The sequence below is a fragment of the Vombatus ursinus genome, unplaced genomic scaffold (genome assembly GCF_900497805.2).
Source record: "Vombatus ursinus unplaced genomic scaffold, bare-nosed wombat genome assembly UNPS02014821.1, whole genome shotgun sequence".
NCBI classification, from domain to species: domain Eukaryota; kingdom Metazoa; phylum Chordata; class Mammalia; order Diprotodontia; family Vombatidae; genus Vombatus; species Vombatus ursinus.
Window position 1 is genome coordinate 11299860 of NW_020954599.1, and position 22716 is coordinate 11322575.

The 22716-nt window shown below is 40.1% G+C and overlaps 1 protein-coding gene across 1 annotated transcript in view; it reads left to right on the forward strand.

The window, feature by feature from the left end:
• Positions 1–22716, forward strand: part of ARHGEF38 (Rho guanine nucleotide exchange factor 38) — a 122088-nt gene that overhangs the window by 33033 nt on the left and 66339 nt on the right. The window contains exon 3 of the mRNA XM_027837300.1: positions 14535–14658. Within this exon, the coding sequence (XP_027693101.1) occupies positions 14535–14658 (124 nt within the window). The remainder of the gene's footprint in view (positions 1–14534; positions 14659–22716) is intronic.

A 22716-nucleotide genomic window follows, 5' to 3' on the forward strand; every position in this document is an offset into this window, starting at 1 on the left:
GTGCCCTTAGAACAGTGGGTATTCCTGAAGGTGGCAATCAACTCCAATTGGTAAACAACTAATGAAAGGATGAATATTACAATGAGAAGCAGGTTCACTTCAATAAGGGACAGAGAGAGTAATATCATTGTCACTCTTGGAAAAAGAGACTATCTCTACATCCAGACCACCCCCAGCTTTGGGCAATCTAATCAAAGAATTTATCCCCACTCAAATCTGAGTAGAGCACAATGGGCTTCCCCACTTTCGATTAAATTTCTGGTAAGGTTGAGTGAGGGGATATTGAGGGGAGTCAATTCAGTTTCATTATCGGTAATGTCCTTCAAGAGACTGAACTTTCAAATGAGGACTATAGAAAAAGGGGGAACTCTGGATGTCCCCAAATCATTCATTATTAATAACAATTTCTCTCATCTGTATGTATCTTGCATGTAGCTCTTTATACGCATAGTGTCTCCCCCATTAGATGATGGGGTGTGAGATGCCGAGCAGGAGAGAAGAGGTTACATCTGGACCACTGGGTTCAGTTTTGGGCACCATGGTTCAGTGAAGATATTAACAAGCTATAGGATGTGCAAGAAGGACCATCGTGGTGAGAGGCCTCAGGGCTGTGGCATACGAGGAACATTGAAGGGGCTGTGGATGTTAGCCTGGAGAAGAAATGGCTTAGTTTTGATTGGACAGCTTCGTCAAGCACTTGATGGAATGTCAGTGTAGAAGAGGGACTTGATCTTTTCTGCTTGAACCCAGTGGATTAGGATCAAGGGGAGGACACTGAAAAGATGCAAATTTAAACTCCTTGTTAGGAAAACCAATCCCTATCAACTAGAGCTGCCCCAAAGTGGTGTAAGGTGCATCAGAACCTAGCGGGTTCACCCAATGCAATCTTCAAGCAAAAGATGGATGAATGTTGTAGTAAAAAGTCTTAGTTGAGTATGGATTGGAAGAGATGGACAAGAAGGTCTTTTTCAGTACCAAAATTCTGTAATTCTATGAGGATTCTATTGTTCTGTGCTTTGACGAGGCCATATTTTGAATACTTTTGGATGCCAAATTTGGGGAAAGACACAGACAAACAGAATTGGGTCTAGCAGAGGGCAACTACAATGTCTGAGAATCTGAAGGACTACCATGGGTGAGAAGGAATAGAGGCACCCAAGTGGCCCAGTGGATAAAGCACTGGACCTGGAATCAGGAAGATTTGAATTCATATCCTGCCCCAAACACTTACTAGCTGTGTAACCCTGGGCAAGTCACTTCACCTCTGCCTCCATTTCCTTATCTGTAAAATGGGGACAATAACAGCACCTATAGGATTGTTGTGAGGATAAAATGAAATAATGTTTGTAAAGCACTTTGCAAACCATAAAGCATTGTATAAATGCTAGCTATTACTATGGTTTGTTCTCCTTGGTCCTACAGGACAGATCTAGGAGCAATAGGCAGACGGTATAGAGAGGCAGGTTTAGGTTTCCTAATAATTAAAGTCATCTAAAAGTAGAAGGAGCTACCTCAAGAGTCCCCCCAACCCTGTTGGCCCCTCCCTGGTGGAAACTGTGAAGGCTTTTTGTCCAGTTATAGGCGTGACTAGATGGCATCTAATGTTCCACCCCTAGGAACAAAGCTACAGACTTGATCTCCTGATACTTACCTTCATAAGACCTAAAGCATCCATGATTTCATTGCCGTGGATACTTCCGCTGATGATGCAGACTGCAAGCCCCTGTTGGTAGATGGTCTTCTTGTGTTCCTCTAACAGCAATAAAACCATTGGCTGATGGTCCAGGTTATAGTAATGATTTTTTTAAAATTTAGCTAGGCTGGTCCTCAGATGATTAGAGTCTGTCATTGGTCCCAAACAAAGCCCTTATGGCTTGCAAAACATTTAACAAAATCGCTCATCTAGCTTTGTGGAAGGACTAAGATATGAAAGAGATGATAGCACAGTTAGGTGGAATGGCGTGAATGTTCAGATTCAAAGAATGGTCATGAATGAGTCAATGTCAAATTGAAGAGTTATCTCTATTGAGTTGGCCCAAGGATCTGTCCTGGGTCCTTTGTTTTTTCAACATTTTAATAAATGACTTGGCTGAAGGCATAGATGGGACATTGATCAAATTGGCAACAAATACAAAAGCAGGGAGTGATAGCCAACCACAGTTAGTGTCCAAAAAGATCTTGGCAGACTAGAACAGTGAACTAAATCTATTTTAAATGAAATTTAATAAGAATAAATTAAAAATTCTATACTTGGGTCCAAAAGTCAAAATCACAAATTTAGGATGGAGGTGGGGTGGGGCATGGATAGGCAAAAGCTTGGGTTAAAAACTGTCAAAGATTTTTTGGAGGGGTTAGTAAACTTTTTTAAAAATTTTTTATGGTAATTTTTATTTATTTTTTTGTTTTCAACATTTACTTCCACAACATTTTGAGTTCCAAATTTTCACCCCATCTCGCCCCTCCCCCCACCCCAAGATGGCATGCATTCTAAATACCCCTTCCCCTAGTCTGCCTTCCCTTCTATCTCTCCCCCCCTTCTCTTATCCCCTTCCTCTTCAATTTTCCTGTAGGGCAGCATGGATTTCTGTACCCCATTTCCTGTATTTCTTATTTCCCAGTTGCATGTGAAAACATTTTTCTTAAACGTGTTTTTAAAACTTTGGGTTCCAAATTTTCTCCCTTCCTCCCTCCCCACCCACCCTCATTGATAAGGCAAGTAACTAAATATAGGTTATATGTGTGCAGTTATGCAAAACATTTCCATAGTAGACATGCTGTGAAAAACTAACTCTATTTCCCTTAATCCTATCCCACCCCCCCCATTTATTCTATTCTTTCTTTTGACCCTGACCCTCCTCAGAAGTATTTGCTTCTGATTACCCCCTTTCCCAATCTGCCCTCCTCTCTATCATTCCCCTACTCTCTTGTCCCCTTGCCCCCCTCTTTTCCTGTAGTGTAAGACAGATTTCCACACCCAATTGAGTGTGTATGTTATTCCCTCCTTAAGTCAAATCCTATGAGAATAAGATTCACTAATTCCCTCTCACCTTCCCCCATTTCCCCTCCACTGTAAAAGACTTTTCTTTTCTGTTGTTTTTTTTTTTTGTGGGATAATTTACCCCATTCTACCTCTCCCTTTCTCCTTCTCCTAGTATATTCCTCTCTCACCCCTTAATTTTATTCTTCAGATATGACCCCTTCATTTTCAACTCACCCTGTGCCCTCTATCTATCTATCTATATCTATATATACCTACATATAATTTTTTCCCCTCCAACTACCCTAGTACTAACAAAGGTCTCATGAGTTACAAATATCATCTTTCCATGCAGGAATGTAAACAGTTCAACCTTAATAAGTCTCTTATGATTTTCTCTTTCCTGTTTATCTCTTCATGTTCCACTCAAGTCTTGTATTTGAAAATCAAATTTTCTATTCAACTCTGGTCTTTTCATCAAGAATACTTGAAAGTCCTCTATATCACTGAATGACAATTTTTTTCCCTGAAGGATTATACTCAGTTTTGCTGGGTAGGTGATTCTTGGTTGTAATCCTATCTCCTTTGCTCTCCGGAATATTATATTCCATGCCCTGAGGTCCCTTAATGTAGAAGCTGCTAAATCTTGTGTTTTCCTGATTATATTTCCACAATACTTGAATTGTTTATTTCTGGCTGCTTGTAATATTTTCTCCTTGACCTGGGAACTCTGGAATTTGGCTACAATATTCCTAGGAGTTTTCCTTTGGGGATCTCTTTCAGGAGGAGATCGGTAGATTCTTTCAATTTCTATTTTGCCCTCTGGTTCTAAAATATCAGGACATTTTTCCTCGATAATCTCTTTAAAGATGATGTCTAGGCTCTTTCTTTGATCATGGCTTTCAGATAGTCCAATAATTTTTAAATTCTCTCTCCTGGATCTATTTTCCAGGTCAATTGTTTTTCCAATGAGATATTTCACATTGTTTTCTAATTTTTCATTCTTTTGGATTTGTTTTGCAGTGTCTGATTTCTCATAAAGTCACTAGCTTCCAATTGCTCTATTCTAATTTTTAAGGAAGTATTTTCTTCAGTAAGCTTTTGGACTTCTTTTTCCATTTGGCCAATTTTGCTTTTGAAGGCATTCTTCTCCTCATTGGCTTTTTGGACCTCTTTTGCCATTTGGATTAGGCTATTTTTAAGGTGTTATTTTCTTCAGTATTTTTTTGGGCCTCCTTTAGCAAGCTGTTGACTTGTTTTTCATGATTTTCTTGCATCATTCTCAGTTTTTCCTCTACTTCTCTTACTTGCTTCTCAAAATCCCTTTTGAGCTCTTCCAAGGCCTGGGACTGATTCATATTCTTCCTGGAGGCTTTGGATGTAGGAGCTTTGGCTTTCTTGTCTTTTTCTGGTTGTATGTTTTGATCTTCTTTGTCACCAAATTAAGATAATATAGTCTGACTCTTTTTGCACTGCTTATTCATGATCCCGGCCAATTACTTGAATTTTAAACTCTTTGTTAAGGTAAAAGTCTGCTTCCGATGTGAAGAGTGTACTGTCCCAAGCTTCGGGGGTTTGTGCTGCTGTTTTCAGAGGTACTTCTAGGGACCTGTAAATTTTCAGTTCTTCCAAGGTAGTATGATAAGGGGCGAGGTGTTTTCTCTCCACCGCCACAACAAGCTCCACCGCACCAGCATTCCTCCTCGCCCCAGGACCGCCCCTCAGAACTGTGACCCAGATCCAAGCACCAGTAAAGCAAGAGATCTCTGCCTCAACCCTGGCAAAGAGATCCCTGCAATCCCCTTCTGATCAGCCACTCAATTCCCCCTCAGTCTGTGGGCCAGAAGCTCAGGAAAAAGCTGCGGCCCCATGCCACCCTCGAGACTTGAGGCTGAGACCTAGCTCCTCTCACAAACTCTTCCCACTGACCTTCTAAGTTGTCTTTGGTGTTCAGGGGTTGAAACGTCTGGAAATGGCCACAGCTGCCCATGATTCAGTCCTCTGAGGCCTGCTCCAGGGTCACTGCAGCCTGAGCGCCCACACCAAACTGTGCTCCTCTCCCTGCCTGGCGTGATATACCTTTCCCATCAACCATCCAGGTTGTCTTTGGCTGAAAATTTGTTTCACTCTGTCTTTTTGTGGGGTCTGCTGCTTTAGAATTTGTTTAGAGCCATTTTTTTTAGGTATGTGGAGGGCTTTGGGAGAGAGCTCAAGCACATCACTGCTTTCCCTCCGCCATCTTGGCTCCTCCCCTCCCAAGTCCGGGTTAGTAAACTTTAAGCTCAAAATGAATCAACCATGCTACCTGACAGGGCCCCTACCACCACCACCTGCCCCCACAAAAAAACTATGCTTAATTCAGAAATGATAGTGTCCAAATAGATAAAGGTGATAAACCCTACTATGCTCTGTTCTAGTCAGACCACATGTGGTTTGTGTTTGGTTCTGGGCACCATATTTAGGAAGTGCCTTGACAAGCTGGTGGGATAGCAGGACGGGGAAGGAACTGGGAGCCATGACATATGAAGATCAGTTTAAGGAACTAGGGATGGTGAGTCTAAAAAAAAAAGTGAAGTCTTGTGGGGGACATGATGTGGAATACTAGGGATTGGGTTTGTGTTTTGCTGGCTTCAGTTCAGGCCAACACAGGGAACAATGGTGTAGATTAGAAAGTGCTGGGATTTAGATTTAAGATGGATATAAAGAAAAGCTTCCTAACAATTAGAGCTTTTTGGAGCTTTACAAACAGTGGTTAAAATCATTGGCTATGTTGTAGAAGGAATTCTTGATTAGGAATGGGTTGGATTGATGACTTTGGAGATGCCTTGTAACTCAGCGATTTTGCAATTCAGTGACCTGTCAAAAACTCTATTACCACAACCTTCAAGAATTTAAAGTGATCGCCATCACACAATGAGGCTTCAGAGCAGTTCTATAGTGGAGGATATTTCCAACATTAGACACAAATGAAATCTTTTGATGACTTTATCAATCCTCTCACCATGAAAATCATCCCCCATGAAGTCAAGGTCTATGGATTTATAGTTAGAGATGACTCAACCTGAATCACAATTCAGCTCCATTGGGCAGCTTCAATCTCATGGACCTCCATGTGGAGTCAATGCATCACGGAGGCCAAACAGTTCAGCTCTCCGGTTCAGTTCAATTGAAATCTTCACTAATTTTGGTCTATCCACACTAATGGCTTCTGACCTAGAACATATCAGGGCAATTAGCTAGTAATTTGTGCATTTAACTGGAAGATTAACTCACAGGAAGCTTGGCTAGCAGGGACCCAAATTCAACCTGCAGTCTGACTCAATTAGCTAATATGGATTCCGGCTTCACTGCAGGAATTTCACACATATAAATGAGCACTTGTACGAAACCTGGTGGAATAAGCACTGGTTCAGTCTGCACAGCTTTGTAATCTGTAAGCCAACTGTCTAAATAAATACCATATTAATTGGATAATTACCCTAGCCCACTGGTTGCCAAATGTTTCTTGCCAACCTCCCCTGCTGCCATTAAATTTTCTTTATGCTCAATGAGCAGTTTTTATTTCTTCACCTTTCTTTCTCCTTTCTTTTCTTCCATTTTAATTTTAAAAACCCCGGAAAAAAAAGCAATCTTTGGCCCTTTCTTCTCAACACATTCTGCTCTGTCCTTATGGTCCCGCACCAGGGGTGTGCTGCAGTTAGCTCAGAAGGCTCTCAAGATCCAGTGTGAAATTTTCATGTGAGCATTTACATGTTGGAAAATTGGCAAATGCTACAGACCAGGACTTAATTTATTGTCTTGTTGATTATGTAGACAACAGGTGTCAAACTCCTGAGCCCCCTGGCTGGGCAGAGGCCACAACATTCCCCAGGACAGCTGAACTAGATTAAAATGTGATTGGGGAATGTTCAACAGAATAAATGAAAATACAATAAAATGCACATAATGTCAATATGTAGTTTTCTAAGTCCACTTAGTGCACTATCCTTATAGTTTACTGACCTCCATTTCTATTTGAGTTTGACCCCAAGTGATGGAGAAAATATTAATAATGCAGATCAAACTTAAAAGTGTATTGTGTGTACATTTTTGGGGTTGTTAAACATTTACTACCACCTCCCTACCAAGGCCCTGGTCCATCCTTCCACTACTTCCCTACTCATTTTCAGTCACGTCTGACTCTTTGTGACCCCATTTGGGGTTTTCTTGGCAAAGATACTGAAAGGGTTTGCCGTTTCCTTCTCCAGCTCATTTTACAGATGAGGAAACTGAGGCAAACAGGGTTAAGTGACTTAAGTGCCCAAGGTCACACAGCTGAGGCCAGATTTGAACTCAGAAAGATGAATCTTCCTGACCCCAGGCCTGGCACTCTATCCTCGATGCCATCTAGCTCTTCGGCTCCATAATGTTTCAGCATTGACTAAGGACCCAGATGTCCACTTGGGGGAAATGCACTGCAGCCTCACTGTAAGACTGTCTGGGGGCTGTAAGACCAACTTAAAACAAGGTGTTTGGTGTACTCAGATATCAAACTCCCTCCGATTATTCTGCATGGTAGACTTGCCCTTTGTGAATGCTGTTCTGATACTCGACTCTTTCTCTAGATTGAACCTATACTTGTTAAGCAAACCAGACAGAAACCATGAGTACTGAATAGTTCTTCTCTGGCAGCGAAGGCCATTGTAATTAAAGCCAATGAGGTTCTCTTTCTAATGTTAAATATAAAAGATAGAGCTCTGCACCCCATGTTAAAAAAAGTCATAAATGCCCACTTGCTCGCTGATCACATGACCTCAAATGCTCCATCCAGGGAACTGCACTCTGATACAATGGAGCCAATTACGCGTTTGGTTAATTATCTGCATTGCTAATGTAACAAATCTGTCTCCTAAAGTTGATGGAATTTGCAGTGACTGTTAAACTTGTGGTTTGCAAATTTCATAGCCTTATAGCTCTAAAACTGAAAGAGAGCTTAGGGACCAAATCCAGGGGTAGGGAACCCATGGCTTCGAGGCCATATGTGGCCTCTAGGTCCTTTGACTGAATCCAAACTCCACAGAACAAATCCCCTTAATAAAAGAATTTGTTCTGTAAAACTGGAATTCAGTCAAAAGGCTGTACCCAAGGACCTAGAAGGCCATAGATTCCCCACCCCTGATAGTCCAAATCCTTTTTTTTCCCCTTTTTGTGAGGCAATTGGGGTTAAGTGACTTGCCCAGGGTCACACAGCTAGTAAGTGTCAAGTGTCTGAGTCCAGATTCGAACTCAGGTCCTCCTGACTCCAAGACTGGAGCTTTATTCACTGTGCCACCTAGCTGCCCCTAAATCCTTTGTTTTACAGATAAAGAAGAAATAGGGGCAGCTAGGTAGCACAGTGGATAGAGTGCCAGGCCTGAAGTCAGGAAGACTCATCTTCATGAGTTCAAATCTGGCTTCAGACCTTTAGTAGCTGTGTGACCCTGAGCTAGTCATTTAACCTTACTTGCCTCAGTTTCCTCACCTGTAAAATGAGCTGGAGAACGAAATGGCAAACCATTCCAGTATCTTCACTAAGAAAACCCCAAATGGGGTCATGAAGAGCTGAATGCAACTGAAAATGACTGAATAACAACAAGAAGAAAGTCTAGGGAACTTAAATCACTTGCCTGAGGTTAAACAGGTACTAAGATTTGCAAGCAGGATTTGAATCCAGGTCCTCCAACTCCAGATCCACTGTACTAGGCTGTGTCATCTCCACTCTTCTTTTAAATTCCTTACAATATTGATTTCACTGATTTATATGTAAACAGCTAAGTTGTATAGTAGATAGAGCCCTGTACCTGCAGACAGAAAGATCAGAGTTTAAATCCTGCCTATTAGCTGTGTGACCTGAGCAAGTCACTCAACTTTGTCTATCTCAGTTTCTCCATCTGTAAAGTGAGGATAATAATAGCAAGGTTCCAGTGAAGATAAAATGAGATAATATTTGTAAAGCACTTTGGAAACCGAAAAATGCTATGTAAATGTTGACTGTTATTATATGTGTCCATAGGGTATGCACTTTATTTAGAGAATGTTGAATTTGCATTGCTACAATGTGGTTAGTGCCAAAGGCAATGATTTTGGAATTAGAGAGACTGTGTGAAAATAAAATTTGCAAATTTCAGGGCAAACAAATCACTTCCCTTCTCTTGAAATGAAGGGATTGGACTAGATAGCCCTCACGTTTCCTTCCAGTCTGAAATCGTATGATCCAATATGTATTTATATAATGCATATATAAATAATCTGAAACACTTTTTTTTTTAACATTTTCATCCATCAGAATTAGGTCATTTCTACATACTGAGCTGAGGGTATAGATATCTTTGGAGACTTCTGCCTGGGGATTCTGTAGAACAAATGAATGGGCGGATAGATGGATGAATAAAGCATTTATTAACTGCTTAATTTGTGCAAAGCACCATGCTAAGAATTCTGGGGATAGAATTAACAAGTAAGAGAGTCTCTGCTCTCCAGGTGTTCACATTCTTATCCTGATTGCCAGAGGGCCAGCTCTATGTTAGATGGCCTGGCATTGTGGTCTGGGAGAACTCTATTAAAATGCTTAGTGAATGAATAAATAGTCCATCCCTAACTTCCATGTTCCACTTTTCTTTCCCTAGCTAAGACTGAGCCCGTATAGCCAAAGCACATTTGTTAGGGCCACAAAATCACAGAATTTTCGGAAGGGACATCAGTGACCATCCATACTTGAAAGGAATTTCCATTACAACGCACCTGACCATGGGTCTTCCAGCCTTTAAAGAGAAGGGTCCCTCTGCTTCCAAGGCATTTCATCTTACTTTTGGACAGTTATGTTAGGAAGTATTGACTTTTTTTCTATATTAGTCATGTTGTGAAAGAAAACACAGACACCCTCCAAAAACCCCCCCAATAGAAATAAAGTAAAAAACAAAGTATATTTCAATCTGCTTTTAGGCTCCATCAGTTTTTTTCTCTAGGGAATTTCTCATAAGTCTTTTGGAATTGCCTTGGATCATTGTATTGCTGAGTATAGCTAAGCCATTCACAGTTGATCATTGTACAATGTTGCTGTTACTGTGTACAGTGTTTTCCTGGTTCTGCTCATTTCACTTTGCATCAGTTCACATGAATCCTTCCAGGTTTTTCTGAAAGCATCCTGCTCATCATTTCTTGTAGTACAACAGTATTTCAGCACAATCATAAAGATTTCAGCACAGTCATAAAGGACTTTTTTGCAGCTTGTATCAATTAATGCTGGTTCAACCCTTTTGGACCAAACAGAACATGTTTAATATACTAGGTGGCTTCATAGATAGAGTTCTTAACTTGAGGCCAGGAATGCCCAATTTCAAATCCTACCTAAAAAAATACACTGTGTAACCTCTCACTTAATCCTTATATGCTTCAGTTCCCTCATCCATAAAATAATAATAATGATGTCTCGCATTTATATAGCTATTGTCATCTCATTTTATTCTCACAACAATCCAGGGATGTAGATACTATTATCATCCTTGTTTTGCAGATAAGGAAACTGAGGCTGAGAGCTTAAGTGATTTGTCTGGAGTCACACATCTAGGCAGGATTTGAACTAAGGTCTTCCTGATTCTAACTCCATCACTCTATCTATTGCATCATTTAGCTGCCTTATAAAATGAATTGGCTGGACGCATGACCTCTTGGGTCCCTTGCAACTCTGTGTCTATGATTCTACCCCTTCCACACGATGGTCTAATAATTAGCTTACAATTGTTGGTTTAGGACATCTAGCACATCCCCCCTGAATCTTCTCTTCTCTAGGCTAAACATCTCCATATCTTTAAACCAGTCCTCGGAAAGCATGGAGCCAGGAGCCTTCTCCATCTTACTTGTCCTCCTCTGGTATCTCTCCATCTTTTAATTGCTTTTGTTAAACTCTGGAGCCCAGAACTATACACAGCACTCTAGACGAAGTCTGACCAGAGCAGAAGACAAAGAAATTATTCTTGGAAAATTATACCTTTGTATGGCCAACAGTCAGCTTTTCACCTGGGTGTTCCATGTGTATAGAGTCTCTAAGGGGATTCCGTCCATAGGCAGGACATTCAATTGGCGTGAGGTCTACCAAACTGAACTCTTCAGAACACATTCCATCTAGATAGATCAGCTTGAGTAGATACCTAACCAGTTCCCACTTAATTTGACAAGGCAGCAAACTGGAGAGTTTTGGTCCTAAATCAAGTCCTTGCAATCATATCTCTTTCCAGAACTCAAGAATTTACCTTTCTACACCTAGTTGGTCCTTCCCCTTGGGGTCATATGCATTTCCTGAGATTTTGTAACCCGAGAAATTGAAGTGCCATTTGAATTTTCCTTTTCAAAAATTGCCCTAGGCTACATTAATATTTGGAAGGAGGTGGTCACTTTCATGACTTACAAAATGTACACATCCAAAGTAATAGTAAGGAGTATTGAAACTAACTTATCTTTAAACCTTTCTGCCCTTGAAAACTGAATTAAAGCTTTATATTATTATTGTTTAATGTTTTTAAGCATCTGCAGTGAAGGAAGATTATAGATAGAATGCAGAATGAGATAGCCCCTTTGTTAAATTGATTTGGATTTTTAATTGGGCAGGCAGGTAACTTAACTTAAGGAATAGAGAGGGGAAAACAAGTGTTTGATGTAAAACTCAAAGCCATACAAAGAGGAACCTTAAATTTCAGGTAAGAAATTTTCCCCACTGTGGTAAAGGAGTTTTGCTTTTTTATTTTTGTCCCCAGTTCCTAGAACATAGTAGGTTCTTGAGAAATGTTTATTGAAATGAATGAACTAAGCCACTGAGCACTGTATTTAGTATTCTGTCATGCAATAAAGTACGTACTGAACCTTCTCCTCTCACCCCACCCTGCAACCCCACTACTGTAATCAGATCAAAACTAACATTTCTGGGGCAGCTAGGTGGCGCAGTGGATAAAGCACCAGCCCTTGGAGTCAGGAGGATCTGAGTTCAACGAAGCCTCAGATACTTAATAGCTGTGTGACCTTGGGCAAATCACTTTGCCCAATTACAAACCAAGTTACAAAAACCCAATTACAAAAAAAAAAAGGTGAAAAAAAGAAAAACTAACATTGCCTATGGAAAGGGCAAGTCAATGCAGTGCCCTATTTTTCCACTAGTCATATCTATGACTTCCCAGACCAAAACACTATTTCCTGACTGCATTAGAATGTGGGCTCCTTGAAGGCAGAAGCTATGTCCTTGAACTTAGCACAGTACCTAGTACGTAGTAAGCTCTTAATAAAAGTTAAACTTATTCTCTCATTCATTCATTTACTCAACATTAGGGAGTAAAGAACAGGACCAAGATAATAGGACTTTGTCTGTCTCTGCTTTATCATTAACTTATTGCATGACCTTGAATAATCAGATGTCATCTTGCTTTACTACCTATGACATGGTAAATACAGCTGATCCATTAACAAGAACATTGTTACGATACATACAATAATGCATCTAAACCACTCCAAGCTTTTCAGAATAGAGTCACTGGATAAATACTTCATATCAATATTAGTGGCCTCTCATGTTTATGAAAATCTGAAGTAAAAAAACAGAAACATTAACAATTTTGCTTCTCCTCCACACATGCACACATATTTTGAAAGAATCTTTTTGCTTGACAAAGCAATTTATTGAAGATTGTCTCTATTATATCTAAAATAAATTCAAATAACAAAAAGTTGATTCATACACATCTTTTGGAATGCGTCCATTGCACAAAACAAATGATATTGCAGTGTATACCCCTATTGTGGACAACCCATTTCTCTTTCAGGGATTTCACAGTTATGTAGCTCTGGACCTCTGTTTGCAATCAGCATACTTAAAAAGCGTCACGTCACTTCTGTATGAACTGTGTAGTGTAGCAAACCAAATAGTTTAATCAGAGCTATAACTAGGGTGAGGTGACTAGGATCTTACCCATGGGTGCTGACATCCTGGTGGAGCATATGTTTCCTTCCTGCTTTTGGCTCTGCATATAGGGGATGAAAGGAGAGTATTCCACAACTCTAATGGATTGATCCTAGAATACAGTCAGTGAGATAGGGACTTTTGGAAAGATGCTGCCCTTTTAAGCAACCTAGTATAAGCACTTTCTTGGCCCATATTTTACCTAGGAAGAGAAGTCTTTTTATGGGCCCATCAGTGTTTTCTGTCTGGGAATGAGGGCTACCTTGAAATGCCAGGGGTAATACCGGTCTGGGGCAGGGAATATACTTCTCTGAAACACATTTAGCCTGAGAGTGGGACAACAGAGCTTTGGGGCAATCTGGGCATGAGAGGGGAACTTGGAAGGGGTCCCCTGGATTGTGGTCCATGCCTGCTTTCATCTCTGCCAGACGAGCTTGCTCCAAAGGCCAAAATTCCTCATTATTAGCTTCTACTATAGAAGTTAAAAGTATTGAAAAGCTACAGGTTGTAGTCTGGGAGAAAAAAAAACCCACAACTACCCAAGGCAGCCAGTCTGAATGTCATTAAGTTAGTGTTTAAAGGAGTCACATTTCCTCTTCAGGTCATTAGGAGAGCCTTAGTATATTGCCTGTCCCATGTAGGGGAAAGTCCAAAGGTGATTGTTAAATAATACCACAACTATAGCAATGCTTCCTGGGCCTCATCACCACAAGGGGATTCTATGTTTCACACAATGAATTTTCCAGATAACTGAAACTTAACTCTTCAAGGGTAAAACCCTTTGAAAAATGGAACCATCTTAATGGAAATCTTTCTTAAGAGCCAGTATGGTATAATAGAAAGATAGTAGTCAAGTGACGAGTCAGAGGGCCTTGGCTCCCATGCCAGCTAGGCTACTGGGCCACCTGGGGCAAGCCAATTCATCTCACAAAGACTGACTTTTCAGAATTTTTTAAAACTTTATTTTAGACTTATTTTAGAAAATTCAATGAGATATAGTCACATTTCAATTTACAGGTAAAAACAATGCTTGATTCTTAATCTTGATTTTCACTGGAGGCTTTGGATAGATAACAATAGGATTTCATTTTTTTTTAAACTATGACAACCCTTAAACATTGACTTGTCAGCACTTTCAGGATGTTTGCTTTTGGAATGGCTTTGTGAAAAAGGCATCTATCCAGAACAAGTTACAATTTATGCTGACTGAGCAATAAAGACTTCTGAGTTCACTTGTTCTGGTATGTATTTCCCCTAAAAAGGACAGATGGGTAGAAGTAAACAGTATGTGTTCTTCAGACATTTTACTTTTATTCTCAAGATGATGCCAGTGGGGATTATGGGATGGGAGGCTTGACTTATCCAATGTACACAACTCCCTCGAAATAAAGGCAGGTAACCAGGGCATCAACCCAGCTTTGTTTTGGGATTGGTGGAAAAATGTGTCTGTGCTCTGGAAATCACAAATAGGGGTGTTTACACAACTGTTGCTAAAGTGTCATGAGCTGGTGTGTAAGCAGCTTACAGCTTATTAAGAGAAAGCGAACATACATTGCACCTTCTGTCTGCCCAAACTCAGTGTTTGTGTTTCGTCAGATTGATAGGTTTGACGCGGATGGCTTGTTTAGCAACATCCAATCGGTGCATCACATATCAGCCAAGCTCCTGTCATTGCTGGAAGAAGCCACAACAGACGTGGAACCAGCCATGCAAGTAATCGGTACGTTTATTCTCTTCTTGAGTTCTCCAGAGCAGGAGGAAATAATATTTTAATAACCCCCTCCCCAACTTTAGCCTTGATTTTACATTCCTTCCATGTTCCCCAAGTTTCCCAAGAGACCTAGAATTGCAAAGTCCATCTCCAGTCTCACTGTAATTACATAAAATCTTTGTTTCCAAATTGGTTGGTATCCATTTGCCAAAGTTCCTCAGTAACACTAAGCATTCCATCATCTTTCTAATTTGCTGCTGCCTAGACTCTTTCCCTTCTTCTCTCTCTCTCACTCGCTCTCTCTCTCTCCCTATCTTTTGTCTCTCTCTGTCTCCCTCTCCCACTCACCCTTCTGTGTCTCTTTCTCTATCTCTTTATCTCTGTCTGTCTCTGCCTCTGCCTGTCTGTCTCTCTTTTCCCCTCTTCTCCCCTATTTTTTAATGGCCAAGAGTTAAAAATTTAAATCAGCAAATAGCTTTACTGAATTTGGTAACTCTTTTCAGGTTATGTGCCTCTAGAAATATCTATAACTTTGTAGCTCACAATTTTTTTAAATTTACACTTAAAATTTTTCTTAACACTATAGCTTTTTTGGCCACTAGAACTTTTTATGCTTCCTTTTAGGTTATTTCCTGATTTCCTTTTTTCTGTCTGTGATTTGATGCTCACAGACAGTCTCAGATTTTTTTTCTCTGCTCCAGTGTTAAAAATAAGTAGAGTTAAACTAAACTAAAACTACACCTAAAAATAACAGAGTTAAAAATAACTCTAAGGATTGCTGTGTGAGAAACACTGAGACCAAGTCTTATTTTCTGTATTCCTTGCAAGTCCTGTCCATCAATGTTGCTACAAAGATAGCTCAGTGCCATAAAGCCCTTGAAGGCAGTAACCTCTATTTTATATTCTGTACAATGCCAAAGAGGCTATGAGCTTTGATTATTGATAGCACCAGGAGACAGAGAGCATAGTTGTTTTTTTTTTTTTTTAAGCAATCCTAGGTTGGCGGTCTGAACGCTTCCCATCTGGCTGCAGCCTGCCTTTCCTGACTTATTTCAGATTATTCTACAATCCAGTCCAATTGGCTCACTTGCTATTCCCTGAAATCATCCTTCAATCAGCCATCCCTTTGTCTTTCCATAGGCTGTCCAGGTCTGGAATGCCCTTCTTCTTAATCCCAAATCTTAAAATCCTTAGCTTCTGAAGAATTACTGAATAATTTTCCAATAATCCAAAGAGTTACTAAACTACCTATACTCTTTAGCCCAGCAATACCGCTATTTAGTCTATTTGCAAAAATGATTAGGGAAAAAAAGAAAAAAACCCATATGTTCTAAAATGTTTACAGCAGTTCTCTTTGTGTTGATAAAGAACTGAAAATTGCAATGATGCCCATCAATTGAGGAATGGCTGAACAAGCTGTGGTGTATGGTTGTGATGGAGTACTGCTGTGCTATAAGAAATGATGAGGGGTAGCTAGGTGGCGCAGTAGATAGAGAACTGGCCCTGAAGTCAGGAGGACCTGAGTTCAAATATGGCCTCAGACCAAACACTTGACACTTACTAGCTGTGTGACCCTGGGCAAGTCACTTAACCCCAATTGCCTAAAAGTTAAAAAAAAAAAGAAAAAAGAAATGATGAGCTTGATGATCTTAGAAAAACATGGAAAGACTTGCACAAAATAATGAGGTGTGAAATGAGCAGAACCAAGAGAACATTGTATACAGCAACATTGTTTAAAAAACAATTTTGAGCGACCAAGTCATTTTGACCATTATAAATACCCAAATTAACTATAAAGGACATATGAAGGAAGATACTTGCCTGCATCCAGAGAAAGAACTGATAAATAGAAGTATGTGTAGAATAATTTTATATACATACACACACACACACACACTCACATATATAGTTGTGTCTAATAATAGGGTATTGGGGGAGGAGGGAAGAAAAAAATTTACATGATAATTTTGTTGTATATTTCAAAGGAATAGCAAGTCGTGCATAGCAGATTTGCAGTTTCATGTAAAATCAGTTTTTTTTTAATTATACTATGTTATGGAAATGCTTGTTTTATTCCACAAATTAAAAATAAAATCCTTAGCTTCCTTCAGAGCTCATCTTGGGTCCCACTTTCTATGGGAAGCTTCCTGGTCCCCCTACTTGTTAGAACTTACTTCTGCCTCAAATTATAGTGCACTTATTCCTTAAGAAAAATTTATATCCCCAGCCCTGTATAAGCACCTGGAGGACTGAGGGCTGATTTTTTGTTTTGTCTTTCTATCCTCGGCCCTAAGCGCAAGGTCTTGAATGCAGCAGTTGTTTAATAAAAGCTTGTTGAACTGAATGAAATGATACAAGATTTTACTTAGTATTTTTTGAGCTCTCATTATATGTTTATAGGCCTGGCCTTGCAGATGGAATAGATGGCTATCTAATTTGTAGCGTGCTCTAAATGATGCTAAAAGAAGTAAAAAGCCTATTTGCCTCTAACATATTTCTCCAGCAGACCACCTGAAATTCCTAAGTGTTGTTTAGTTGTTTCAATCATGCCCAAGTCTTCATGACTCTATTTGGGGTTTTCTTGGCAAATACTGGAGTAGTTTACCACTTCCTTCTCTAGCTCAGTTTACAGATGAAAAAACTGAGGCAAAACAGATTTAACTGACTTGCCCAGGGCAACACAGCTAGTAAGTGTCTGAGGCCGAATTTGAACTCAAGGTGAAGTCTTCCTGACTCCAGGCCTAGCACTCTATCCACTGTGCCACCTAGCTGCTCCTGAAGTTCCTAATACTTGAGGCATTCATGGAACCATATAGTTAAACATATAAAATACAATATAATAAATATAATAAAAATTCAAGTTAGAGTTTTCTGGGCTTTTGAGGGGCTGTGGGTGGTCTGTTTTTTTGGTAGGAACTATTTATCCTCCAGAATGGACATTCTTGATAAATGATCTCCTAGTCTTCACTCAAAAATCACTAGAGAGAAGGAATTCACTCTGTCAAGGGAGCCCATGCAATTTTTGTAGAGTGCTATTTGCTAGAAAGAGGCTGAAAGAGAAAAAAGAGATGAGTAATAGGACAAGGTCATAGAGGGATGGGAAAAGATGAGAGTGAGGGTATAGGTGGATTAGCTTTAGCAAGGAAGACGGCCACCACCTCCTTCAAGACTTGAGGGAAAGAGGATAGGCCAGACAAGAACACAGAGAGATTCAAGACCAAGGTAACCAGGTGGCGTGGTTGATTTTGCAAACTTTAAAGTTCTATGTAAATGGTGACTCTTATGGAGGAGGGGAGTTAAGTGCTCAAAGCAATCAGCAACATGAGAGGGATTCTTGGTAAGATATGGCTTTGCTCGAAGGCTTCTAAGGTCCAACTCTGAGATTCTACAGTTCTAGCACATATTAGCCAAAGAAGGCATGGTTAATGAGCCATTTTTTTTTGTTCTCATTTCATTAGTACAAAGAAATTCCTTCGTGAAAACTCCTACCAATGCAGGTCAGAACTTGCTCTGCAACCTTTAGTCTTAGATAATTGCCTAGGAACATGAGAATTTGAGTGACTTGCCCAAGGTCACATTGCCAAAATGTGTCAGAGGTAGGATTTGAACCTGGGTTTTCCTAGTTATGAGGTTACTTCTTTATCTACCGCATCACAGTGACTTTCATCTCTGTCAGCAGAATGAAAGTTGTTGCTTTACAACTTATAGTCTTAGTTGCCTAGAGCATTGAGACATTAAGAACTAATAATAATAATAAGTAGCATTTATATAGTTCCTTAATATTTGCAATGTACTTTATACATGCTATTCACTTGATTCTCAAACATCTTGGTGAGGTAGGTGCTATTATTATCATCCCCATTTTACAGATTAGGAAGCTGAAATTGAGAGAGGTATAAGTGATGTCCAGGATCATACAACTAGGAAGTATCTAAGACAGGATTCAAACTCAAATCTTCATGACTCCAAGTCTAGGACTCTGTCCACTGTACCACCAAGTTGCCTCTGACTTGCTCAGGGTCACACAGTTTCTATGTACCGGGGTGGGACTTGAACCCAGGTATTCTTGTCTCCTTGGTTGCTTCTCTATCTACTATGTAGATACTACTCTTCCTCTCAGAGAGACAGTGTACTGAGGAAATACTCACCTTAGGAGCAGACTTAAGAAAGGAAAGGTTAGTGTAACTACCCCACCTCCACCAGTCACGTGTTGCCAAACAGCAGAGAGCTCCTGTTGCCCAACCATTTTATTGGTTATAAAAATTCCCACCCAGAACAAAGGTATCCAGGAAGCCAAAGGTATCACTAGGGAAACGTCAGTATATTGGTAGAAAGACAGGCCTTGGGTCATTGCCAGAAGAGGCCAGCAGTTATCAACCCCATCAGTTGTAATCATCTAGTGTTTGTATTAGAGGAGGAAAAGTTGATTTCTCTGTCCACAATGTGGGGGGTAAAACTTGCAGTCCTCAAAGCATTCTAAAAGAGCAATAATCAATCACTGTCAAGCTTTCCTTCGAGACATGTGGCCAGGAGAACAGCTAGAGAAATGAAGATTAAACCCAAACCTTTTGCTGTTCTCCCTCCATGATCCATCTGTTTAGTTTCTAAATTTTAGTCTATGATTTCAGGTTTAAAATAGTTGTTAAATTTTCAGTGTCTATCCAAACTTTTCATTCATCATTTTTTAAATGCTAGTATTTTAATTCCCTTCTCTAACTAGCCATGAACACTGAGATCCAAATTAAGTTTGCTTCTTTCTGTTCAAGCAGAGGTTCCCAAACTTATTTGGCATACTACCTCTTTTTTTTTTTTTTGTGAGGCAATTGCCCAGAGTCACACAGCTAGTGAGTATTATGTGTCTGAGGCCGGATTTAAACTCAGGTCCTCTTGACTTCAGGGCTGGTGCTCTATCCACTGCACCACCTAGCTGCCCTCTACTGCCTCTTTTAAAAAGGGTGGGGGCAGCTAGGTGGTACAGTGGATAGAGCACCAGCCCTGAAGTCAGGAGGACCTGAGTTCAAATCCAGCCTCAGACCAAACACTTGACACTTACTAGCTGTGTGATCCTGGGCAAGTTACTTAACCCCAATTGCCTAAAAAAAAAAATACCCCCAGGAGGCAGTATCACCCACTTTGGGAACCTATGAGGGGAACTAATAATTTTTTTTTATTTTGGCATTGAAATATAAGAATGAAATATTAATACATTTCAGTTTGATTGTGTATTGTGAAAAAAAATTTTAATTTTAAGGATGGACTGGAGTTTTTTATTGGTAAATAGAAAAAAGTATGATGTATTTTTTCTTGCTATTATTTCAGTCTTTTATTTATATATACATATATATGCACACATACACACACATATATGTATACACACATTAATTCAGAAAATAGAGGACCTCTTCTAGTTTCTTGCTTTGGTGGATAATGTTTAGGGGCTGGGATGAAGAAGCCTATGTATGAGTACTGCTGGTGGTGAAATTAGCAAGGGTCCTACAATGGTATTTATATGCAGGCAGCCCCAAGTGAAATTATCCTGATTGGTCTTGGATTTATTCATTTATCTCACTCTAATCCTGCCTTCCAACCAACATGTATCAGACAGAGCAGTGATCCTTCACCACTAAAGAAAAGAGGCCCAGAGTTATGTTACCGTGGAAACGGAATCACTTTTTATTGCAGAATGCTTTAGTTCACCTATGATATTCTGAAGCTGAATACATTTGGTAGGGCTTGCAGAGGAGTCCAATATCCTTCCTGACAATGTCATGCATGACCACCGGGCAAATAAGTCACCAATTTTAGCTCTCCAAGCTTTATGAAGCTCTCTACAAATATCTCATTTTATCCTCACAACAACACTGGGAGATTCATACTATTATTGTCTCCATGTTATAGTTGAAGAAACTGAGGCAGACAGCTGTTAAATGGTTTGCCTAGGGTCACACAGCTAGTAAGTGTCTGCGTTCAGATTTGAACTCAAGTCTTCCTGACTTGAAGTCTAAAACTATATTCACATGTCACCTATATAAGAAGCCCTGGGTTGCAGTCTTACTTCTGATATGTTCTTGTTCTGAGACCTTAAGCAAGTCACAACTTCTCAGTTCCCCCAGGAATCTACTTAAGACTACAAATTGAAGAAGAGAGAATTGTAGGGGTTCCCTACACCAGTGAAATACTAGGTCCAGTCCTCATTCCTAACATGTACATTTGTAAGTTTATACAAGACAGCTAAGGCAGCCAGGGGGCTCCATAGTGCACAGAGTAGGGGCCTGGAGTCAGAGAGACTCATCTCATTGAAATACTAGCAATATGACTCTGGGCAAGTCATTTAACCCCATTTGCCTCAGTTTCTTCATCTGTAAAAAGAGCTGGAAGAGGAAATGGCAAACCACTCCAGTATCTTTGCCAAGAAAACTCCAAATGGGATCACAAACAGTCAAACACCACTGGAAAAAGACTGAACAATGAGACACATGCAAAGAGACATAATGTACCCTTGGGTGGGAAGATAGTAGTAGTAACCAAAGGAACCAGCAAAGGTCTCCTATTAGAAATTGGAACTTGAGTTGAATCCCCTTCTGTTTTTATCTGCATCTTCATGTCATTTCATACCCTTTATCTATTTAGGTTGCCTAGAACATGGGTCCATTTGTCTCTTTTCTACTTAGCCCTGTCCCCGCTTACGGCTCTAGGCAGGGTATGTGACCAAATTCTCTCTCCCTAGGTTCCCCCAACCACCACCCCTTCCTTCCCAATATGTCCAGCTCTTCCTCTATCTCTACTTATCTCTCTAACCCACGAAATCTCAAATGCTCACATAATGTCATTGATTTAATTTAAATCAATAGATTTAAATTTAAAAGGTTCCCAAAATTTAATAGGTTCCCAAAGTGGGTGATACCACCCTGGGGGGGGCACTGGAATGATCCAGGGGACAGTAGTAGCCTCAGGTGCAATTGGGGGGCATGCATAAGGAAAGAAGAGAAGAAAATTTTGAAAAACTGTTTGTATGTGTTTCACCTATCGTGTAACAGAGTTAAAAGCATAGTGATTACATTATTTCCCAAATAAACACACAAAATGCAAGTTATAACCAATCACTGGTCAAGTCCACCAACAAGTCTTAACAAGCAAGTGTAGGCAGGTGAGCATGTTGCACATTGTTAGGAAGTCCAGCATGCGTCGGCAGGGATGTGTGGGTGTAATGATTTGTTTATAATACGATACTATATGGTCACATGATGCAATATTGTACCAACAAAATTTCAATGCAGGAAAAACCCACATATTTGCAATAAATTATTAAGTTTAAGATGTCATTTTAAAAAAATTCATGTTTTTTTGAAATGCTGCAAATTAAAAAAAAAACATTAAAGGGTTAAAGAAAGTGGATTTCCCGGGTAGCACTGAGTGATTTTTTTTAAAAGAGGGTGGAAGGGCAAATAAGTTTGAGAACCTCTAAATTAAATGTTCCCTCCAATGCTGTGTATTTCTGCCTGTCTACTTGTCTGTCTGCCCACCAAGTCCAGGTTCTCTCATAGGTTTGCCACAGGGTATCCGAACATTCAATGTTCTGGAGGCCTTCCTCTCTTTCTGCTGACATTGAAAGGGTGTCAGCAGAGCCCTGAGGCTGTCTTCTTGTCATCATGCAACCTCATTCACCCATCTTTGTTTTCTATCATGCATTTCTTTGATGGCATCTTTTACTTATGTTCTTTAGCGTCTCTCATTCGTTACATACTGCAGCCTGCTCCCACCGACCATGCATCTCTCCACTGACCTCTGTGTGATATTCACTGTCATTATTCTCCCTCATTTGTCTTCTTTCCTTTGTGACTCTGTTCTTCCTGTCTCTGGTGCTGTGGCTGCCTAAATAAGTGGCAGAGATAGTATGGTAGTACATCGTACTTAGAGGCACGTCTTGGGTGCAAGGAAGACAAACCTATCACACACAAAGGGGCTCACAAGCACGGATCCCTTTTATGGATTCTAGGCAAATTTTGTGAGTTCTTTAATATTTCAGGACAACAAACAAACATAACCACAGAGTGGGGCTTGGAAGTG